At 41.1% G+C, this 24,768-nt stretch overlaps 1 protein-coding gene across 6 annotated transcripts in view; it reads left to right on the forward strand.

The window, feature by feature from the left end:
- Positions 1-265: 265 nt before the first annotated feature.
- The window catches only part of KANSL1L (KAT8 regulatory NSL complex subunit 1 like), a 66,693-nt gene continuing 42,190 nt past the window's right edge, over positions 266-24,768 (forward strand). For 3 of the 6 annotated variants that reach the window (XR_012995654.1, XM_076342118.1, XM_076342122.1), the window contains exons 1-3: positions 270-314; positions 7,394-8,517; positions 24,036-24,177. Coding sequence is in view for 5 of the 6 variants with exons in the window: in XM_076342118.1 (XP_076198233.1) it covers positions 7,424-8,517; positions 24,036-24,177 (1,236 nt within the window). In the remaining variant the exon portion in view is untranslated. Of the gene's footprint in view, positions 315-860; positions 914-7,393; positions 8,518-24,035; positions 24,178-24,768 lie in introns of those variants that run through there. The other 3 variants (XM_076342121.1, XM_076342120.1, XM_076342119.1) reach the window with 3 other exon arrangements.

Genomic DNA, 24,768 nt, shown 5'->3' on the forward strand with positions numbered 1-24,768 from the left:
CGGGAAAAGGGATGCGCCTCCGCGCGCCGCTGTTCCCCTCCCGCCGCACCCCGCGGAGGCGCGCGCGGCAGGAGGGCCATCCCCGCGTCAGGCGCCCCGCCAATGGCGGGCGGCCGCCCCCTGGCCGAGCCCCGCCCCCGGGCACGGCGGATTGGCCGCGCTCCTCCCCCTCTGCGGGGAGGCTCCGCCCCGCCCGCCGAGCTGCGCTTTAGCTGGGCGCGGACTGTTCAACAGCGGCAGTGGGAGCCGCGCCGGGCGCCGCGCCGCGCGGGCTGGAGCCGGCAGCGCCGCTGTGGAGAAGCCGGCGGGCAGAGGCAAGCGCGGGGCTTCGCGGGGTAGCCGGGGGCGGGCGGCGAGGTCGCCGGCCGGCCCGCGCTGCGCGCAGGCGGGGAGCGCCGCGCTGAGGCGCGGTGAGGGGGGGAGAAACCGGGGCCGGGCGGCGGTTGGTTCCCGCGGCGGGAGCGGCGGGGGCGCCGTCGGGCGCTGGCGCGCATGCGCGAGGAGGAGCCTGGGGTGGGGGCGGGGCGGGGGGGGCTAACGGTCTGGGCGCGGGGCGGGGCCGGGATGGCTGAGGCGGGGGCGGGACCCGGGCGCTGTAGGGGGTGGTCCGAGCGCGTGGGGCGGGGGCGCGGCGGGAGCCGGCGGGCGAGGGCCGCGCCGCGCCGCCGCCATTGCCTGCCTCCGCCCGGTCCCCGTGTAGCTCCCATGGGGGTTCTCGCGTCCTCTCCGCCCCCCCGCTGCCATGTGAGCGCTGCTTTCTGCCTGCCCGGCGCTGGCTTCTGGCCGCGGTGCTGCCAGGCTGGCCTCGCCCCGCCTTGCCCGGGGGTGCCGGACGATCCGCGGGCGCGGGGTGCTTGTGCAGCGCCGGCGGGGTGCGTGGTATCGCTAGCTTCCCAGCAGTGCGCCGGAGTAGGTACATAGTGTTGTGCTGCCTTGTTCTTTTATTTTTAATGTTTGGGTCAGTAGATGGGTGGAAAGCTTTAGCCTGCATTTTCATGTGTGATTTTTTTTTTTTTTTTTTTTTTTTTTAATTTCTGGGTTAAAACTTCCCTCTGATAATCAAGCTGAACAGATTGCCACAGATTCCTTTGCCTTCGAGTGACCCTGACCAAGTTGGCTTCCCAGACTACAGACCACTTACTCATAAAACTGAATACTTTAGATAAAGTAGATAACAAAGCTCTGGACAGCAGCTCAGATCCAGGTGTGTCCCTCAGCCTTCGTTGAGATTTCCTGTGTGGTCTTGAGCAAGTCTTTTAATCCACTTTGTGCATCAGCTCCCTGGTTGCAAAATGCTGAAGCATTTCCCAGAATAAAATGTAGCAGTGACTGAGATACTTGATACTCCTTAGTGGTGGGAAGCAAAGTAACCAATTTAAAAAAAAAAAAAAAAAGAGAAAATCCAAATGACTAAAGTCTGCTTTTTGTCAAAGGGTAGATGTTTCCTTTTTGTGCTTAATTTAATAAAAAGGAAATATTAAAAACTAAACTGGGTAAAGCATGGTTATAATACTAGTAGGTGTACGAGCTCAGAAAGCTAGTCTGTGTGCTTTAGGACTCTCCTTCCTTATTGGTCCACATTGTGAAATCCTGTAAACGTTTTGGGGAGTTTAAATTCCAGTCATCTTAATTAGTGTCTAAGAGCTGAATGGGTCTTGTTTAAGACCAGGTTTTATGGCCCTCTCTTCAAAGACTGAAATTGAAAAGGATAACTGAAACATTGATACAGACCTTACAATGGATCTAAAAGTATTACAGATATTTATATTAGAGACATATGTACAAACTACTTACAGAGGCACCTGTCATGTACTACAAAAAGTGTTTAAGTTTAGCATATGTTAAAAATTATTTTGGATGTTATGTTACAAATACATATTACAGACTGAACAAGAATTAGTTGATGGTGTGGTAATAAACTTGGAAAGAATATATGATTCTATCTATATGATTCTCTGTTCAGAAGCAGTTATGAACAAGGAGAAAACCAACCCTGTTCAGAGATTTTAATGAGTCATGGATTTTAACATAAATTAATACTAATGAGTTCCACTTGAAGTATGTTCTTTTTGATGTTTTTTATGATAAAAACTGTTTGGGTGGTCTGTCTTAAATTGAGTTCTCTTACTGTTCGGAGAGAGATCCTTTTTAGGGGGGGGTGTGTGTGTTTTGTTGTGGTTTTTTTTCTCAAAGAGGAGGAATTTGTGCTTATATTTTTCTGGGGAGTGGACAACACTGGAGTTTGCAGTGTTATCTGTATAGTACTGCCTGCATGGTGAGTGCTGCTGAAAGCTGAGACTCCCCACATAATCCTGTTTTTTTTTTTTTTTTCCCAATCTATTAATAGAACAAAATACTAAAATGCTTAAATACTCATCATGAGCAACTGGGCTGCTTTTGAACTGAAAACAAAAGCTGCCTACTGAGATGATTTTTTTTTTTTTTTTTCCTTGAAGGCTAGTCCCAGGTGTGTTAAATACAGACTTCTTTCCTTTTTCTTTCATACTCTTAACCAGGACATACCCAGTGGGACCAATATTTCTTTTGCAGTCATTGCTGCAAACTATTCTGTGAGGTGCTATTGAGCTGTTCTCTCTATTCTTAGAAATTATGATGATCCTGTAAGTTTTGACAAAACTGGGAGAGGTAGGTAAAGTATACCCAAGTGGATGCCTCCCACCAGGCAAGACTTGGAGAAGCTGGCCAAAGTCAGCTCCTGCATGCTCAGCTCAGTGGTGGCTCTTGGTTCTGGCAGCACAGCTAAGCAGTGCTGCAGTAGTGCCTGTCTGCCAGAGCACCGCTTTATTTTTGTCCAGCGATTATCAGGAAGGCTGTCCAAGAGGAGCTAGGCATTATGGGGCAAACAACACAAAGCTGTAGGAAACCAGATTTTGTCAGTTGTGTTGTAGGCAGATCAAGGTTGCTCATGTAGCTGCCATCTCTTCTGCAGGTTTTCTCTAAGAGGCCTTAAAGCATCTCTTGTCAGTTTGAAATACAGTATTTTTGAACATTCTTGCTGAGCTTAATTTTGGGTGTTTCACCAGATGCTGTCTGCTGCCAGTGACTTTGCTTTGCTTTTGAAATGCCTTCTAGACAAGGAATAAACATTGGAAGTTCGCTTATCTGAAACACTGTTAATCTATGAATAAACTGGAAACAGCTGTATTAATTTGAAATGTTATTTGAAGGCCCCTGAATTTGAAAGCAAAAAAAAAAATAGTAAATGGAAAAATCTTCTCCTGGTCTCCAGGAATCTCATTATTAACAAGAAAGTTTCCGGTGTTTGGGATGATAGGAGATGACTCAATTTACAAGGAGAGAAGGCTGGTACAGAGGAGCTGTACAAACCCTCATTCAAATGGAGTTTTATTGTAATTGAAAATGAAAAGGTCACAAACAAAAAACCCACTAAAAGACAAAGCAATCCTTCCCCCAAGCAAAAATCCCCCAAAACATTGTCTGCAGTGTTGTGTAACAAAAGTGATAGTGTTATGCAAGGGGGGGAAGAGTCAAAAAGTGAAAGGACTATAAACAAAAGCTGGGAAGGGAATGCCACCCTGTGTGCAGGCAGGTTTGTGGTTGTTTGGGTTTTGTTGTGTTTATTTTAAAAGGGTGCTGCAAATTACCAACATGAAGACACTAGTTTCAGGATTTAGACAAATTCCGTTGAGGTAGGCCTGGTAGAGAAGGGTATAACATGGAAATGTCGAGTAAGGACTAAGAAATAAGCAGAGGTAGCAGGGGGGAGAGGAGTTGTAGAGGAGCAGGGGTCATTGGTGGATTAGGGACCCATAGCTGTGCTGAGAGAAGGGAGCCGGGTGCGGGGTCGGGGGAGTGCTTTCGGCTGTGGTAAACTGCAATTCTGGGCTGTATCCTCCTGGGTAATTAAGGCATTAGGGGAGGATAAGCATAAAGTCACTTTAAACGTCAGTTGCTGTACTGTGTGTGTCTGGTACTTGTTTCTTCCCTTCCCCAGTACTTATTTTACGTCAGCTTTTCGTTTTACAATACTTTACGCTCTTTCAAGTGGAGTGCATATTCAGCAGATGAGGAGCAAACTGTTTGCCAGTTTAGTAGCATTTCAGCTGTTCTGGTTTTGAAACCTCAAGTAGTACACAATGGAAAAAATCCTTGAAATGGTTTACCTATGACAAAAAACTTTTCCCAGAATGAAAATACAGACTGTTCCTGAATACCATGTTGCAGTACTTGTCTTCCCTCCCTCTGCACTTCCCCCCCGCCCCCCGAAGATAATAGGTTTGGCTCTGGAAACTCACTTCCAGTAAGGGTGGAGTGAAATTATTTTTGCTTTCTGCCAAAATGAAATAAAATGTGTCAAAATGAAAATGGTACAATTCTCGTCAAGCCAAGTACTTGAACTAAAATTTGTTTTTAATCTTTTTGCAGCTGATACTTTGTTTTGCTCATATACCAATGACTTTTCATGTGTGTGCGTGAACTTCTTTGAGAAATGCCAAGGACTGGAGACTGGGACAGTACCAGCTTTTATAAAGTCTTTTTGATGTCACTGAAATGAGAGGAACACACCTGAAGTGTCTCACACAACTGTCTGCAGAGCTGAAACATTGTGTGAAGTTTGCAAGTTGCTGGGCAAGGGGTTAATTGAGCGATTTTTCTCTTCAAAAGCATTTTATTTATTTTTTTAGCTATATTGTAATTTAAGCATCTTCTGTCAGGAACTCCTAATTAGTGGTTTGTCGGTGCTCTTTAGTTCAATGCTTGTGGTTCAATTTGAGGGTACTTTGATTTCTTCCCCTCTTTCCGCTAAAAGATGGGAAAAGAAGTCCCCCAAACTCAAAAAAACTTAAAATAATTTGCTAATGGTATTCATTGCAATTTAGGAAACTTGAAACTGTACCAGAAGGTTATGTAGTATTTGAGGAAATACGATCAAGTTAAAACACAGCACTCTGAAAATTTTGTGCTGCCAGTTTTTTGAATAGCCTCTATCTTCATACAGGTATGAGATACACATCTCCAAACTTCTTGTTTGCTTGAGGAGCAGCAGCTCTACTGTATGTGGATGTTTCCTGGCTTTCAGGAGTAGCAATCTATGACTGTTAAACCACTCAGGCTAATGAAGGTAGATGGTAAAGTTGGAACAGTTATAAACTCATTGCTCAGTCTAGGTAGATATTGGGCTGACAGCATTCTTCTGAGAGCACTTTTTGGAATTCCCAGGGACAGATCTAACATGGGGACCCCCTTGAGTTCATAGTAACCCCACAGAGAAAGTGTGGGCTTCAGTTCTCTCCCCCTTATGTTTTAGCCATGCTAAATCACTTTGACTTTACTATAGTTATTTGCCATATGCTGAGAGCAGGGGAGGCATAGGTGTCTGAATCCGTACTACTTTGGATTTAAAAATTCTTGTGCCTGCTAGCTCTTAAAGAGTGGAAAGACACAAAGCCACGAGTCAGCCAGATGCTGAGAGCATTGCCAAGTCACCAGAGCCTTTGTGATTTGGGGCTTCAGCTCTCAGTGCATTTCCCTGTCTGATCCTAGTAACGGGGCTCTTGCTGAACAGCTATCCGCTGGAGAGGACTTTGTGCTGAATTCCTCTATAGTCTGAAGTTATTGGCTCGTTGATAAAGGTTAAAATCCTGGGGATTTTAATAGTATCATTTAGGATTAGCATTAGGACCACCAAATCTGGTCCCTGTGATGCTGGGTAGGTGATGTACAGAGATGAAAACCTCATGGTTGAAGTATACGTGGAGCAATGAAAGGTGAATAAAGCATACAGAGAGCGTTAAGGCAGTACTGGAGCATGTGGCTCTTGATGTTTTTCTCCATGTTTTGAGGGTTAAGGAGAAAGTATCCAGACTGGTACTTCTCAGCTCCTTAGGTTTTCAAATCTCCCTTTAACGTTTGCACCTTCAGCATAAAACCTGTAGTTATAAACAAGCTAAGGCTTCAGACAAGGAGTTTGCTTTTCTTAAGATCCATATGTGGCAGTCGCAGAATCATTGACCCCTTATGGGATCTGTGCGTTGAAAATTGCTGAGCTAGGCAGTTGCTGTGGAGATCAAAGAAACTGAAGACATTAAAAGGAGGGCAATGGAAATGCTGCTCAACTAGTACACTGGTTAAACAGAGAATTTACTGTGGAATTACTGTGCTACACTCACTTCTCTACTACTCTCTTACTGTTTCTGGTTTTGTCTCTAGCTTCTTAATGAAGAACTGACAGTAGCTTATCTTTCAGGCTTCTGCAGGCCGTATTCAAGAAAATCTTTCATTGGGTTTATTTAACTGTCTCCTAAACAAAGCTGAAAGTACAGTGTAAAGCAGTGATTCCTGCTCTGTAGACTGTGGAATAGATACAGTATGACATGGTCGCGTAGCTGCTGACAAGAAGTGGTGAAGGTTGACACTGGTCTTTTGATCCCAAAGTTTGGGAACTCTTCATCTAAGCTATGGCAAGTCACAGCCAAAGGGGTTTGTAAAGGAAAACTGTTTGTCTTTACTCAAATTGTTATCAAATAATATTGTGTTTGTATTGTGCAGGCAGTGCCTGATGAATAAAGAACTACTGGATACAAAGGCACAGGAAAGATTGTTTTTTAGCAAACATTTAGAACTTACAGTTCTCTGTTTTTAAAGCATTAGCCACGGTGATTGGTTTCTACAGTGTATATGTGAGAATATATAATAAATTAATTAATCAAATGCTTGCTTTATATAGATTTACATTAAATCTATTTCTCCCAATAGTGCCTCTGAGTTTATTTCAGAGTGTTTCATCATGTGGAGGGTGTTCTGCTTTGCTGAACTTGTAATAGGTTGCTGCATAGCTCCCATTTCTGTGATACTGTTGGTGTTGACTCATTTAAGTATAAAAAAAATACATGAATGAAAACCAAATACAACTCAAAAAGTAACTTCTCTCCAGAGCAGATGAAAAAAAAATCCAGCCAGAGTTCTGGGGTGGGAATGTGTAGATATGTGTCTCTGTGTGCATATACATATCCATACACTCGCACACGTATTTTAAAATGCATCCTTCCAGTCACATGGCTTATGGTCATGTTTTTCACTTTGGGCAGGGTTAGATGGCAGTCTTGAACTTTGTGAGTCTTATTTCTCAGACTGATAGGATCAGAAATGCAATGAGGTATGAACTCTTACTCCCCTGAGAGGTAAAGGCTTTCATTGCACATAGAACAACCTCTAAATGAAATAAAGAAAAAACAGAAAGAGTGTTCTTGTTAGACTTGGGAGGGAGCGTAGTCTATCCATGTTCTTTAGATAATGTCCTTTTTTATGGAATCTTTGAATAATGTTGAAAGAATGAAATATCTGACAGAGTTGTTGTATTTGTACCGTGTCACGAAAATGAGAAAACTTACATGGCCCATGTTATTTTCAGGTTTGCTGTAAACTACCTACCGTAGCTATAATGACACCGGCCCTCAGAGAGGCAGCAACAAAAGGTCATGGTATCCACTTGTCACCTTCTTTGTCCTCTAGAGCTATGGAGTCTGATACAGCTTTGTGCATGGAAAATTCCAGAGCAGTGGAAGAGAAGATAAAAGAGGACTCCATCGCACAGATTACTTGCTCAGTCCTGGGGTTCCCCACTGCTGAGCCCAACCTCAACCTCAGGAATGATATCTTCAGTGTGCAGCATTTTGGTTCTCCACCATCCTCCAACCGCTATCAGTCTGTCTTGTTAATGAGTACAAATTCTGCGTTCAGCAACAAAACCAGTAAGCAAATGAAAGCGGGAGAGCCCGACTGCTCCAAGATGAGAAATTCATTACATAATGGTGCTGACACATCATTTGGTCAGATTAGTCATTCGGAACCTGAGGAACAGGTCAAAGGGGAAACGTTTTCAGAGACCACATCTCCGAATTTGGCAGAAATGCAGAGACTTTCGAATTCAAATGTAACTGAATCCAGTAATGCAGAAGAAATGCAGCTTTTAAATGGTAAATGGTACAAGAAGAATGGTTTTTTGGGTAGGGCTTTGGAAGTCTGCGCTGAAACAATAAAAGGGGATTTATTACACCAAATTCTTCACGGGCCTTCAGAAGGGATTTTGAGCTGCACCCCGGAGGAGGTGTATGCTCGCTTACTCCAGTGTGTCACTAAGCAACAAATGGAAATCAGTCGTGCCAAAAGAACTCAGAAGCGTTTACAAATGCTCCTGGCAAAGCATGTTATCAAACACTGTGATCAGCAGCTGAAATGCTTCGTGAAACATCAGCTACAAAGAATGAAGGTTTTCCATGAGCCAACCAGATTTTTGAGCAGTAGTTCCCTCAGGTGCGCTGAAGGTTGGCCAGAAAAAAACACAACTACTTTGGAGAGCAGTTTGAGTACGGACGTACAGAATGGAGTTAGCATTGCACCAGGTGAAATCCGGGGGTTTGCACTTTCTACCGGAGGGCTGCTGTCTCGCGTGGAGAAGGATCTGGACTCCGATGCAACATGTAGCAGCTCAGATGAAGATGGTGAGGAACAGACTGTAAGAACAACTGTGGAAGCGTAAGTGTTGAATTCCTGCTAGACTCATGTGCTTCATGCTTATAAATCAAGATGGAAGGGTCTAGACCTGCAGATTCCTTTTTGTGTGAGTAACCTCACTCAATAGATAGTCCTACTGAAATCAGGACTGCCTGTGTGAGCTAGGTTTGGCAGGGGCCAGACAGAAAGTAAGAACTTGAAATGACAGCGTTTAAGGAACAGTTACTTTACTTGACTGTAGAGAGCTAGATTTTGTACTGCACTCTGTCAGTTTGCATTACATTAGTACTGCTAATTATTCAATACAAAGATGGTGCTGTAAATCAAATAGTGATAGCAGTGCTGTAAATGATATTTTTGGCCAGTATGAAAATAATTTTAATTTTATTCTGGAGTTATTAAGAATTAGTCAATGTTAGGATCTTGAAATCCACTACAATGTGATGAAGAGTAAAAATGATCATCTGATGCAGGTGTCAAGCCATCCAGTATTTGGGGACTGTATATTGAAAAAGTTTGGTTCTTTGAATCATAATTTTAAAAATGTTAATTCACTTACTGAAGTTGTTCTGCTACTGTGAATGAAGCTAGCAGTGGTGTTATTGTTGCTGGTATCTTTTTCAAGAAGGACCAGACGGAAATCAGTATCATTAACTCATACTGTTTTGAATTGACAGGGATCCTGTCAGTACAAATTATTGTAGCTTTGGAAATCAGTGGTGGGTAAGAGAAGTAGATAGTAAAATTGTTCCCTGATGGTGGTACAGCCTCTTTTTTTTCCTTTTGTGTTTGGTTTTTTTTTTTCCCTAGCTTGCTACACTATTAACGCAATCTCTTTGGTCAAGAAATTGTAGAAAGCGGTGAAAGGATGGCTGCTTTCCCCTTCCTACAGCTGGAGAGAACAGAGTATGTCTTAAGGTCTGTTAGGATGTGATAGTCAGGACAGTGACACACGAATAGAGCTTCACACAAACACAGCAGCTTGGTAGGAGCTTCATGGCACCTACATTTCTAGCACTTGAAGTCAGGACTGGTTTTGTGTATCCTGATCTCTTCTTAGACTCTCTGCTGTTAGGGAGTGTCTAGAAAGCATTAAGAAAAATAAATACTAAAAACCATATATTTCTTAGTCTGTTTCTTGAAAAGCATAATGTTCAGAAGAAATCAAGGAAGCTTTGTCTTAAATTGGAAAAGAGCTGTGCCCTGTTATGTGTTTATATAGCTTCAGTTAGGGAAGCTTCAGTGTAGCATGGTTGTATCAAATAGCTGCTGCGTTTCGTTAAACTCTGTAGGCCTGGAAAACAAAGAGAAAAAGTGCAAAGTAAAAACTAGATTTCATTTTCTTTTACATATTGTCAGAATGGTAAATACTGTACTGAAGTCCAACCAAAGCATAATGACTTGCCAATTAAGTTAGGATCACCTTAAATGTTTGAGTTTGCAAAACAATTATTCTCCTTTTGAAATATTTTAATGAAAAAACAGCATTTTTGGCTCTTCCCAATGTAGGAGAATCTGCATTCTTCTGCTAGCTGATATGTTTGAACTTCTGAGTAATAGCTCTGCCTCTAGGATTCTTATCTTGTGACTACATGAACTGAAAAAGAAAAACTGATGAGAAACTCTTGATTCTCAAAGGGTAGTAGATAATGTAAAACTTGAACCGAAGTTCTGTGCGAGGGTTTTCTTTTTTTCTTCTTGCCAGGGACAGTCGAGTTTCTAACTCTGCCTGCCAGTCCTTTACCTTTATTTCTTCTTGTGGCTTTTGAATTCCTTAAGTTATCTTTCCACTTAAGGCTTACTCAGTTTGTTTTGTTGCACTGATGAAAAAATCCACAGAGGATTATTAAGTACGAAGACACCACCTTTGACTCAGGAAATCCCCAAGCTGCTGTTGCTGGCAGCTGAGGGAGTGTTCTGGAGAAGCACTGCTCCCTCTATGCCTTCCCTGTTGTAAGACTGTTATCTTGGCCGCTGCTAAGAGGCAGGAGACTGGGTAGATCATCTGTAGTCTGACTCAGTGCAACCCTTTATTTGTGGGCTGTTTTTTTTTCCTCCCTTTTTTATGTTCTTACTGCTGAAGAGCAATTAAGCAGCAGCAGTGATGAGTGGATTAGCTAAAGCCTTGCCGCATTGGCAGTGCAAGAATCACTGGTGTTTGAACTGTGCTGCTGGGCCAGCAAGCTCAGAGTTAAAGTACTACCTAATTTAAGCAGAAGATTCTTGTCTATGTGCACAGGCTGAGGCAATGCTTGAATTAACGTTGCAGTGAGGACAGGCTGTCTCTTATTTGAATTTATCATTATCTTCAGCTTGGAGTGGTTTTCTTCATTTTTCCAGCTTACCTAAGATTTGTCTTTGTGGCTAAAAGGCTACACTTTTTCTTCTAGGTGACAAAGGTAAATCAGTTACCAGTGCAGCTGCTGAGATTTGGTGTTTCCTGAGTTTTACCACTTTAAGGCTCTTTGGATTGCCTTTCACCTGGACAAAAGAAACAAACAAAGTTAACATCCATTTTTATTTCTGCTAAGTGGATTTACATTCTTTGAAATGCCTTTCTCTCCTAGGGAATTGACTCTTAGTGCTTTCCAGAAATAATGTGATCATATGGGTGAGAGAATACTCCTTTCCTTGCCTGCGACTTATTTTTCATAGTGAAGACTTCTACTGACCTGGAAGACTCTTCCTCTGTGATATCCTTCATAATACTTAACTGTAGATGTTATAAGATTCTACTAATGCAGTGACGAATGGGAAAAATGTTTTGGTTTTGCCTATATCACAATATACTGATTGCATTTAACTTGGGGGTATAATCATGCTGGTGGCTGGTCATTGTTGTGACTGCAGTGCTTTTTATCCTTTTTTGGGGGGGAGGAGGTGTCAATCCAATGTGCAAGGGAGGAGGAACCTGCAGTTACCATGTTCACCTGAGAACAGTCTGTTTCCCATCAGGAGAGAGGAGTTTATTCCGGCTCCAATTCTTCACAGTAGGAAGAAACCTGGAGCTATTTTTAGCATTTTGAACCTGTTCATTCTCATTATCCTGAAAAGAGTTTTGCCCAATGAGTGTTGACATAAGCTCTTCTGAGCTGTATCTCAATGCTTTGTGTCTCAAGTAAGATTGTTTTTATCCATCTATTTCAATACCTTTGTTGTTTAGTTGCAAATAGCTGTTATAAGATATTTAGACCATTGTTCATCCCTTGTGCATTACATAGGTGCTGTCCTCAAGACAAGAAAGATCCTTAGTCTGCTGGTGAAGGCAATTCTTCTACTTGACAATTCACAGTACTTACTGAACTTCCCTAGTTCCTAGAGTAATTGGAAAGCTTCATCCCATTTTAAGAGCTTAATTGAAACACATTTGGTCCTTTGAGTATTTGCTAAAAAGAAATACAAAAAAAACAGTAGGCTCTTTTCAGGAATTTTGTCATTCTGCTGCTAGTGTCAGCTCATGAATGTCTTTAACATGTCAGTTTTCATGGAAGGTTTCTTAGGCAAAGCACCAAATTTCCATCAGTAATTTGTAGTGTATTCTAGTACCGTTTCAGCCTTTGGGTGTAGAAAATTCCCAAGACACTACACAGGGGATATGGTAGGGATATGGTAGTGTTTCTCTCTGGTTTCTCAGAGGCAGATGTTAGGTGCTGTTCTCTAGCTCCCTGTTAGGCGTCAGCAACCAAAGTGGACGAAGGGCCTGAGGAGGACATCACAAAGCTGAGCGTAAGTAATTCCTTCAAGAATTCACAACTAACATCAACCACTTGAAATGCAACATAGACAATATTTCACCAGCTGCGTTTACTTGCAACTTGTTGATCTTCTTTGTGGTTCATGAAGATGGAAGATTATTTGCAGAAATGATCACAGATTTCAAACAAGGTGATTTGGGGGAGGATGTGAGCTTGAAGTTTTTTCAACAACACAGCTCTGCTCTGGGAGCTATGTATTGTGTCCTTCCAGTCCAACTCTACATCCTTATTCATGTATTTTGTGCGTGTACCTGATGTGGTTAGAAGTTCTGGTTGTTTACAGTGTACCACAAAGGAGTCTGATGCTGAGGTGGTTATTTGGGAAACCTTTAAAGTTGCAGGCTACAGAGTTTTTCTTCTACATGCACTACATCTTCCAGAATCAAAAGATACACCGCTGGGGTTCTTTGAAGGCACAGCTGCTCACTCCATCTAATAGTAATGCATGTACCTAATTGATTAGAGAGAAAAGCTGCTTACAATAGATTTTTCTGCAAAGTAAGTAGCTCTGTCTGCTTGTGAAAAGTCCTATGTCCTGTTTCCCCAATCCTCCTTCCCCCATCTGAATACAGTCCTTTTGCATCATTTGATGGGATTTTTTCCGTCTGAAATATTTTAATGCTTTTCCTCTGATTTTTGAAAGACATGTTTTACTGATTATCCTCCAGCAACCTCAAGCCTGATGAAGAAGCACTGTTGTATTTTTCCATGCCCACAGGGTGTATTGTGCCTGGAAACTTTTACAATTAACGTGCAGAGATAGGAAATCTTTCTCTTTTTTTTCCCCTTCTTTTTTTTCTCTTAGATTGCTAGTTGGAAAGAGAAGATGGGAAATCTGCTTTTACAACAAATACTTGGTGGGGAGGGGAGCAGTAAGGCGGAGAGAAGACAGGAAGGAAGAAAATATTATGACTAGTATCTCCAGATCTAATCTGTTTGTTCTAGATTATTTTCCATTTTTCCTAGCATTTTTTCTCATGGCTAATTGAGCAACAACAATGCAGTTCTGCAGGCTTACTATAGAAGGCACTGCTTGAGGGCTGGGATTTATGGCATGTCTTTGAGCCACGTTGTAAGGGGAAGCTGTTTGTTTTTGCAAGATCAGGTCCTAATTTTCCACTCTGAGCTGTAATTTTGCTTCATACCTGATATCAGAACTGAATTCTGGTTTCGGGAAGGGGAGGAAGAGAGTCTGCCAGGACTAAATATTGCTCTCCATTTTTCTTAAGCACAAAACCCCAGTTGTTTCCAGTTTTTAAGACCTTTTCAGTTTACGAGTCTGGGAAATGTCTTATTTGCATAGAAGATTAATGTGAGGGCTTTTGAATAAGTATAAATTTATAGGTGCTGATAATAAGCTGTTTTCAAAATGTTTTATACATTGCTTTTTCATGAATTCCATTCTCTCAATTCTTGGCCCCTGTCACTAGGATGTGGGAGGAGAATTGTTACCAGGAATGAAAGAAAAGCTAGCTTTATATTACCTTCTGTTTTCACTCTAGGGATACATGTATTATTTCAGAATATATTCAACCTCACTTGGTTGGATTTCTATAAGATGGATTTATAACTTCTTTAGGGTCCCACATACATCTACTGTTTTTCTTTAGAGATCTGATGTACAGCAATAATAACTTGCTTTTGAGCAAGACTTCCTTCTCACAATACCAGAGTAATGTTCTTGTGAGCGAGGATCCTGATTTCTAACCTGTAATTACATTAATATTTTTGCAGCTGCTGAAAGCAGACTGAAAGGTTTTAATGAAAGCAGAAGGTTTGACAAGTTGTAACCTGCAAGGGAATTTGGGAGCCGGGAATGTCAAAGCTTTTGAGTTAGATAGGTGTTGAATGCATATTAAATAAAAACTTGGCATTACTTTTCTGAATGACAGTTTAATACACACTCAGCATAGTATAGTAGAATAGAAAAGCTAGTAATCATACACATGTGTATACATGATAACCTCACATGCTTAATTAAATGGTAGATCAAGAAGAGTTCGGTGCTTGATGTCAACTGCTGATTAATCAGTGTTTTATGGCTAGCTTTTTTCTTTTTCTAAGCCATGAAATGTGTTTCTTTTCATTAAAAGATTTGTTTACAAACAACAAACTGTCTTTATAACGTCTTGTAAAGTGAGGGCAGCATTATTTCATTTTATAGATAACATTAATTTCATAAGAATCTACTTCAAAGGGATACATCCAGTGCCTTTGAAAATCAGCGTATGTGGGCCCCTGATACAGGAAATCATTTAAATGCTTTCCTTTTCACATGAAATAAAAAGTGTGCATAAAGACTTCCCAAAATAGGAATGCTCTCCTGTAACAGGGTTTCATTCATACTGCTAAATATGGGTTAGGAATGTAACTTTAGATGTCGGATTTAAATATATTGACCTGTGCTCTTTTTTTATTGAAACTGAAATAGCTGTAAATGATTTTATTTTCATCCAAACATTTTACCTAGCTGTTGTGGGTGAGGAAGAGTTTTCTGTTGGGGAATTTAAATCAATTTAATTTCCAATTAGCAAACTTTTAATTAAGGCTTTTGGTATTGAAAACAAATAAATCTGAACACGCATGTTTGAATATATGTGCATTATAAACTCCCCTTCCTCCCAGCCCATGGGGGTGGACTGGGCAGCAATAAAACTCAGTGAAACTTCACACCAGGCTCCTATAAACACCCAAACCAAGAAGGTTGCAACTGTTCAAACCTATGTTTATTACCCTCTCCACCCTTTGTCCCTGCAGACCAGACTGTAGGGTTTAACCTTGTAACAAACTCCATCCCTGCCCTGCAAAGCAGACAGCCAAGTACTGTTTGGTTACTCCTCTATTACTTAATCACAGCATGCTTACAGCAACTGCAGGGGGCCCAAACGACTTGGTTTCTGTTGTACCAGGGTGTCCCATGTCCCCAGGGCAGGTGCTGGCCGGCGTCCCTGCTGGGGCAGCTCTCGGGCCGCCCTGTGGCAGTGCTGCTAGGGGCTCACCCCCACCGGGGGTTTCATGCTCAGCACAGCCCATCTGCAGCTTCCTTTGGGTCCTGCAGGTGGTCTGGGTTCAGGCCTCGGGGCTCTGCCCAACTGCCTTCCCACCCAGAGAAGCACTCTGGGGTCCTTCCAGCTCTCCTGTTAGCCCATTCCCCACAGCAGCACCCTCCCACACACGGTGGGTACACTGCTCACACCACCTTACAGCAAGGCACGTTCCCTTCGATGAGGTGAGGGGTGGCAGGAGGTGGAGGTCAGTGTGTGGTGGTACCTTTGCTGCTGCTGCTTCTCATTTCTCACCTGATTGCTCTGCCATAGGCTTCTCCACCAGCCATAGCCCGTTCTGAGTCTCCTCTCAGTCCCTGCCCAGGCAGTTTTTCCCTGTTTTGCAGGGCTGCAGTCCCTCCACTACCAAAAACCTGATGATGATTTCCAGTGCATCTGGCATGCAAGTTCTGGATCAACTGTTAGTTGTCTATCCAAAAAGTCTCAAAAAAGAATATGCTTCGTATCCATTTTTACATTGAAATCTGACACTATATACAGCTAGAATGAAATTAGTTATAAACTGGAGTTAGACGTTACACGAATACCATATTCGCCTATTCCTTGTAAGAATATATGTACAAATTTTGGGACCAACTTCAGTGGCTGGACAGCATTGATATGCTGTTTGTATGCTGTAATAATGTTCCATTTGCACATATCTTTAAATACATTGTAAGCTCTATCTTATTTTATGTTGAGCATGGGATCCAGAGGTAGCACTACTTTCTTGATTTCTTTTTCAAGGACAGTTGTGTAATACTTACAGAGAATTTCTAGGCCTGTGTTCCTGGTGTTTTGTTATTAGTCTATTGATGTTGTGTCATTTCAAAGGCAAGAAAAGAAGCTTGTTTCCAGGCAGCCCTGGTGTTCCTGAAGTTTGTTTCTTTGCATGTTAGCACTGCTTGCTTCTCTGCTCCATGTTGGTCTGATCTACAGCATGCTGAGGTTTAGTGGAAGAGGCTGGGGTACTGGGGGAGCCAATGGAATCTTAAAAATTCATTTTAAAATATTTTTAACAAAGGCATTAGCAGATATGCATTTTGCAGTGTATTTTTTTAATTTTATTAAAAGAGGAAATGGTGCTAGTTGTTTACCTTTCGCAGGTTTTTACTTCTTGGGCAGTTAATATTCTAACTGACCCCACCTCCACCAACCAATTTGGCCTTTTATCATTAACAGCTCTAAAGAATTATGTAAACAGACCTGAAGATGAAAAGGGCCTACCAGGTTGTGAAGCCAGCCATTGGAAAAATTCAGCACTGTAACAGACAACACTGCTTTAAGCAGCTGAATTTTTAATTTCTTTTGTTGAGCCCTAAATTGAGTTAACAATTCAGTGCAAGTGTGACAGTTCAGTTTCTAATACAAAACCTGTAGTAATAGTGTGATTCTTTGCAGGAACTCTGTAGCAGGCAAGTACTGGCTGTGGCATCTCATCAGTTTGGAAGATGTGATTTCTCAGATGAGGGAGCATATAGAGCCCCAGTGTGAAATTCTTATGAAATTTCTCCTTTGCTAGGGTATCCAAGCGCAGAGACTTTCCCTTTTTATATTTTCAGTTTTCTTCTACAGTCTTTTGTTCCTGAATATTGATTTTTCTCTTCTCCCCACTGTCCCTTCCAAACTTATTTGTGGAAGATGTAAAAATCTTACTCTGTTGCTACTTAATTCCCCCACTCTAGTTCTGTACCATGAATTTTCTCTTCAAGGGAAAATCACAGCTATGGTTGATAATTTCAGGTGTTACTGCATAAATTCCTCAGGCCTGATGGCTTAGCAGAAATATTCAGCGGGATAAAGTTTTTTGGTTTGGGAAGATAAGATGTGTATTATATGTTAGTATCAACATACATTATTGGATGCAATTCTGAAAGTATTAAATGGCAACAGTATGTCAGAGATGGTGGGACCAGGCATGAGTGCCAGAAATTGTTGTGATAAGCAATTGCCGATGTCTGTAGATGATAGGGAGAACTGTAACCTATCTGTTCTGAAGCCATTTAGTGTTTCAGAGGAAAATCTCTGCCAGGTAAAAATTTCTGTTAAACACCAAAGAAGATAGCAACCCTGGAGGCTCTGGAAGAATGACCTGATTGCAGATCTTCACAGAGATTGCAGTATAATTTTGAGTACCAGAGAGAGCTTCCCTTGATTTTTTTGGTGCATAGCTTGGTTTGGTGCTGGTTGTCACAAAACAGCGGCATATTGCTCTCCACAGTCAGTCTGCAGCGCGTGCTCCTGGATGATCTGAGCAAAGACTGATAGTGAACTGTCAGAGTAAATAGTGTTTTGTTGTGTAGTGTTGATCGGATATGATACCAGAGGATGATATTTGTTGCAGTTTGTTTTAATCTTGTTTGCACGCTGGAATGCATAGAAGAGATTGAGTTCATAAAACAGCACTCACTGTTTTTTTAATTATGTGGTTATTATGGATTTAACAGTTAACTGGTCCAGGGAAATTAATACTTCAACAGCAACTGAAGTTAGTTCATTCTGAAAACAAACATTAAGTAGGTGTGCTGGAAGAATTAGTCCTTGAGAAAGCATTTAGGGGTCATTTCATAGTTGGACATGTTTGTTCAGCCATTACAAGTGTTGGAAGTTTTTGTTGGGAGTGGGCATTTTTATCTCATGAGTAAAATCTAGATAAGATTATCTAAAATATATGCACTACATATCTGAATTCACCTCATTTAAGTGTTTCATATGATGCCATCTCCTAGTTTTCATAGGTAATCTCTTATTAACTGTCAGTGTCTGCAGAGAGAAGAAAAATGGACGCGTTGAATTTCACCAACGTGTTGTCAGAACGTAACAGAAGCCCTGCGCTCACCTTAATGGCTTGCAAGAAAATGCTTGTATTCAGGCCAGCTGCTTTTTCAGCATTGCCATCTGTAGTCGCAGGAAAACTGACTGTAATGCTGGTGTAAAATTAGGGGCAGATCAGGAAGTTCACAGGTTTGCAGCTCTGGTCCTGGGAGACCCCCACCATACTAGTGTGCTGTTAAGCATTTGTGATAGAGTGCCATGTGGTGAATATGAACTATTTTGTATTTTTGTACAACTGAGTGAGCTTCCCAAGAGAACTGGAGCACATATGATTTTTTTCCCAGTGTGTTAAGTCTCATGAATTCCATCATGAGTCATATGGTATCTGGATGGGATTTAAAGATCTGGAGAACTTTCTGAATTTTTGCTTTTCAGTTTCCAGAGTTGAGTCCTTCATCAATGTGATAAACTTCTGCCGTTGTTTTCAATGACTCCCACCAAGGAAGGTGATTAGCTCTTTATCCTGAGGGTTATCAGTCTGTAGTTTATGAGCTGTTTCTTGCTCCCAAATACTTCACTGTCGCATGATTGGCAATAGACTTCTGACAGCCCAGGAGTTCCCAGCGAGAGGAGGAGATGAACCAGCAGGGATGGCTGAGGTCAGGATCACGGGGTCACTTTAGGACTATATCATCTGAAAACTGGATGCCAGAACAATATGGATTAAACTGAAGGGGACGTGGCCTGGCAGAAAGTGCAAAATACACCGTGTTAGGAAACTGAGTGGTAACATAAGTGTGAGGGGATGTCAGGAACAACTGCCGTTCTTATGTTTAATGCAGAATTTTGGAATTGGAGAAGTTTCTCCCACCCACACTATGTGGGTGCCTTGCTCCCTGGCTTGTTCGTGTTTAAGAATGTTGTAACTTGAAAATGTTGGTGTTCTTTGAAACAAACCTTTTGGAAGGAGACTGCTGTAGGTTGGCAAACCTGTGTTTTGGAGTTTTGATGTGGGTCTGTTGCAAGCATTCTCCTTTCCTGTTCAGTAGGAAGTATCCTGTCATTGTCCCTGCAGACGTGTCATGGTAGGGGCATGTTACTTGTTCTCACTGGGGATTATGAGGCTGGAAGGCCTCAGTTTCCTTTTAATTTTCAGGATATAAGATACTTGTGGAGAATCTTGCCTTGGGCACAGAGCTGCATGCTCTAAAATATTCTTTCCTGTGCTTACCATACCTATTTGAATCAACTTCCCTGGATACTTACTATGAATCCCAGGTTCTGTATGTTTTTGAGCATTTCAAACACCACTTTGTTTCTCCTTCATTATTTATGAACTGTTTTTCAGTCTTCTTGTTTTGTTTGCTTATAAAAATAAAATATGCCTAAAAGGTTTAAATTCCTCCCCTTTTCCTCCCCTGTAAACAAACAAAAAAACCCCACCAAACCCATGCACAAAACCCAAACAACAGCGTGTGTCTAGCACAGTGATTTTATTTTGGTTAGCAGTTCCCCTTTGCGCTCAGTTAGGTTGCCTGGTTTTGTTTTTTGGGACAGACTGATCTTAGCTATTGGAAGAACATAAATCTCACCCACAACATAGTGGAGGCACTGGAAATACTTCTCACAGTCCTGTTGCATTCTCTGATGTTGGTTTGGTTACATAAAAGCATGGTTTGTTCTCAATTCTCTTTTCCCTTTTGGGAAAGGTGAGAGCGCTGAGGGGTTCATCCATATATTCTGTCCGTAGATCATGGCTAAAACTTCTTAACTTCTTTCAGTTCAAGCAATAGTACTGACCGTAATAGCAGTTTATTATTTAGTGCTCTTCACTTGCCTCTTGGGTCTCAGCAAAAGCAAGTAGCTTTGATGAAATGCTTATACTGCCTCTGCTGGTGCTGATGATCCCCAGCTGAATTCTTTCCCATACTTTGGGGTGATGCAGTTACAGCCTGCATGTCTGCTTCCTAGTTATATTTTTGGTCATACTTTGACTGTCTGCATTTGTGTCTGTGCTCCTTGTGGCTTGTTTGTTCTTCTGCATTTCTTTGTTTCTTCTCTTGCAAGTTGTGCAGGATTGACCTCCTGCAGTTCAGTCAAACCAAGGGAAATGCAAGCCAGTATCTCACAGAGAAACAAATTTTGCCTTTGCAATTCCAACATGTTTTTCTAGGGAAATTTAAATGAGATGTTTTATTCATACAAAATCAGTATTGCTCTGTTCTCTTTCAATTCTAATAATCCTGGATGAGTGCAGGAGGTCATCTGCAAATTTAGTCATTGCAAGACCAGTAAGTTTATATAAGTTTAATATCTCACTGTACTACGGTACTGAACATTAGAAACTTTTGCAAATGTAACGTGGTTTATATTGAGTTGCTAGCAGAAGAACAAATTTGAAATTCCTGTGGAGGATGTATGATGTTAGAGTCGAAAGCACGGAAACCAAGTAAAGATGCTTTGCAAAAGGAACACACAGGAAGCGGGACAGACAGAAACTTTTTTTTTCCTTGTCTCATTCCCAACAGAGAACCAGAGCAGGAGCTTCTACTTTAGCACCTGCTCTGACTTCCTCCTTCAGTAACACGCCTGGTTATTTTTGTAACTCTTTGTGGTTCGTTGGTTTTTTTTCTTCTCTGGGTTTGCAGAATTAATGAATTCACTGGTGCCACCTTGAAACAGCTTTCTTTACTGAGTGAATGTTATGCTGTACTCTCTAACATCCCAGGAACAGATTTACAGTTGGTGGGTTTGTTTTTTTTTTTTTAATTGCAGTAGTAGGTTATCATTTGTCACCTGAGTGACCATACTACTTTGCATGCAAACAGCTCACTTCAGGAGTGTGAGGATAGCTTATAGCAATTTTATCTTCCTCTGAGGAGTTACAAGGTTTACTAAATTGTTTGTAGAGAAATAGGCTGAGAGGCAAAGATGATATAAATAATGCAAGATCAAATAAATGTGAGTGACGGAGATGGGAACAGAATTTAGCAGTGCTCTCACCTCCTATCCTGTAAATGTGAGCTTGTGCTCACTGCCTTGCCCTGAGCTTCCTGCCCCTTCCCTTGTGGCAGTGCAAAAGTGTGTGTCTGTCTGTCTGCAAGGCATCAAAACTGGGAAAGGGATCTAGACTTAAATTTGGTTCATTCACCCTGCCTCTGAAGTTAAAATTAACCATGAGCAACTCTCTAATCCATGTCACCGTGTAGCTGCCCAAGTGCTTGTGCAGGCACTGGACACAGGGCAGCCTGGGCTGGCAGGGGAGAGAAGCTAAAATTGCTTCCTTTGGCATGAGCTTGAAATATTTGTGCTTAGTTCAATGGAAACTCTTCCTTACAGAGGAGCCTAAGGACATCATTATTACAGTGTAATTAAATCCTGTTAGTTGAATTATATAGTAGACTTTAAAGCCATCATATATTTAATAGTGAATGCAATTAATTCAAGATTTAATATTGTGTTTAAGAAAAAAACCTGTAAAAACATTTTTGAAAAATAACTTGTGATGTAACTTTGCAGAGGATTTTATTTTTATATGTAAGACAGTAATATACAGAGGATATAATTTGTTTGTCTTAAGGTTACAATATTTAACTGTTCTTCTGTTATCTGCTGTGGTTTGATATTGATTATAGATTTCCTTACTGACATGCTGATTTCATACAGTGTATGTGACGTAAGACCAGCTCTGGCCCTTTCCATTTTGCTTCTTGTTTCCCAGCTATGTGGGCACTTTTTTTCTCATTTGCTCCCCCTTCTTCCTCGGTCTGTTTGAGGATAGCTCACCTTTCTCCCAAAACTGTTGCATCTAGCTTGGGAGGTTATTCTGTCAGTATGACTTACTTTCTTTCACCTGGGATTTCTTGTTACAATGTCCTTGTTTGTGGGGTTTTGTTGTTTGTTTGTTCATTTGTCTTTTGAGAAAGGAATAGAAATAGGCACCTCAACACTCCTGTTGGGTTTTTCTCTGTTATCCTCTTTATTCCTATTTAGCTTTTTTTATTAAAATCATTAACTAAGGGATTTGTTCCAGCTTCATTAAGCAGCTCTTTCTTAGGAGTGGCTTTTTGCCATCCCAGGGTCCCGAGACAAATCCTAACTATTCCAGCCACCACACTTGTGTGAACACGTTATTTAATTGAACTCTTGACTTGGGCCAACTAGGAATTTGGATCCCCCCCTTTCCCCGCAAACTGTATTTTATGACTTCCAGAAGCACAAACGTATAAAAACTGTCAATCCCAGAGAAGTTCTTGGCAAGAAGACCTGGTTAAAGCATAAGTAACCAGGGCTATTTACTGTGTGCTGGTGCTAGTGGGAAAACAAAGAGAAATAAGGGGTTGTCAGAAAAATGGATATTCACAAGATTACTTCATATGCCTTTTTTCCTAGGACAAAATCACTAATAGAATATATAAAATGTAAACAATTTATTATGGTATATATTTATAGAGTTCTTGAGTTTCTTTTTGATGGTAATCCACTTTATTTGCTTGCACGTAGAATCTGGATTTAAACAGGACACTTCAATCTCCTGTCTAATTTCATATGTTCACTTTGTGTAGGAGAGAATTTAAGCTGATTGTAAATTATGTGGGCAGATAATTTATGTTAAAAAGGGGGAAATTATGTATCGTAGAGGTAACCTACAGGGACTGTGTCTATTCTTACTATTTATGATAGCTAAAGTAGACTGAAAGTTCTGAGTTTTTGAGTTATATTATGTTTTATAGTCTTTGCCATGAAAACATTAGGGTTCTCAAATGTGGTGATTCTCTGCTCGTGCTCATGTCTAGCATCTTCTGGAGGGTGATGCATTACCTTTCTTTCGTTGTTGAGGGAGTTGACACAAAATTCTGCATGAAACAATTGCACTTGTGTGATGTTCCTATGCTGATTCACTGGCATCTGCTTTTTCTTGTGTCTTTTGTGATACTTCAGTACTCTTCATTGCCTGGGGAACAGAGGATCACGTATTCTGCCTGTGCAAAACTTACCATACAGTGTCCTCCAGGGTTTAGATCCAGTAGTTATCCCAATAACTTGAGTAACAACACTTCTTTTCCCTTAGAAGTTTGATTTTGTTTTTACAGTTCTTTTAAGTTAGCTGTGGCAAACTACTTGACAATTTTAGTGGGGAAAAAAACACCAGTCATTTTCTTTAAATAAACAAACTCAGTTAATGGTAGGATACTAGTGGAAGTTGCATACTAAAATATTGCATTGTGTTGTCTCTGTTACTTAAACGTACTGGATATTAAGATTATTTGTTGAGTGGTACCGTTATGTCATTCATTTATTTAATATGTAGGTTTGGTAGAGTTTGCTGATACCAGTGATGAATTTAGCATAATAAAGTTAAGCTAATCACAATGTCAAGTACTGGGAGGCATATCTTTTGTGTTACAAAATACACCTATTTGTAAACAGTGGTAAGAGTGACCTAACTATACTACACTGACACAGCTGTATTTATAAAATAGCTTGAATAAAAGAAATCTAAACTACTTAGTTGGTTTTTTGGGCAGTGACTTGATATCTAGCTGATCATTGCTGGATGGTGTTTTATTAGATTCCAATTGCTAGCAAATGATATTTGTGGAAGCTTGTGGGAGGAAGTGTGGTGTAAGAATTCAGATTCTTGCTGGTGGAGTTACTGGAATTCTTTACAAATCTGTAATCTGCATTAACTGATATAGTTTGGTAGTTTCTCCAGCTCTGGGTTTTATAATACAGAACAGAAAACTAGCTTAGCCTGGGAATAGCCGGTGAACATTGATTGTACTGGTTTGGGCAAGTTCTGTAGTTACACAAATAAGCTGATGTGAAACTGGATGGGTATAATCAGATATCTTCTGAAAGCAACTGAGATGCTTGCAACATGAGGCAGAGCAGCTGTCAAAAATGTTCTTGTGCAAATGTGGTTATCTTTATCTTTGGACTAACCAGCATTTTGTCTTCACAGCAGCTATACTTCTGAATGGAAGTGGCTTGCAGACAGAGCTAGAATTGGCAGCCGTTGGACATGGCTTCAAGCCCAGATTTCAGAACTAGAATACAAAATCCAACAACTAACTGACCTTCACAGGCAGATACGTGCCACCAAGGTATTGTCTGTAAGCTCATAAATGGGCTTTTCAAATAATCTTTTGACAGTGTTTCTTGTAATATTTATTTATTTGGTTCCTTGTTGTTGTTGTTGTTGTTTGTTTTGCCCTAGAGTTCTTGTGTCTGCGCAGGCTATCACATACAAAGGTTAATGAGAAAGACATCAGGAGCTAAAAAGTATTGTACCCTAGAGGCATCAGTACAGGACTGGGAGTCGGGAACTCTTACCTTCCTATCTGTGATAGTGACTTTGTTAGTGACTTTCAGGGGCCCAGCACAAGGTACTGCATTTATCACACTAGTTTTTCCCTCTGCAGAAGAGGCAAGATTTGGTTTTCAGGTGGGGTGGTTGGTTATTCATTTTTGTGTTGTGGGGTTTCAGGGTGGGTTTTTTTGTTATTTACAGTGCATGTTTATTCTGAGGATTAGCTAGTTAATGTTTGTACAGCACTTTGAACAGGTCAAGGATTAATTATTACTAAAATTCCAATGTGTGTAACTCATGTACTAGTTTTTGTAAATCGAACTGGCTAGACAGTGGGAAAGTCACATTCCTAAAACATTAATAATCTATCTATCAATTTAATGGT

Source organism: Aptenodytes patagonicus, chromosome 6 (assembly GCF_965638725.1).
Source record: "Aptenodytes patagonicus chromosome 6, bAptPat1.pri.cur, whole genome shotgun sequence".
Classification (NCBI taxonomy): domain Eukaryota; kingdom Metazoa; phylum Chordata; class Aves; order Sphenisciformes; family Spheniscidae; genus Aptenodytes; species Aptenodytes patagonicus.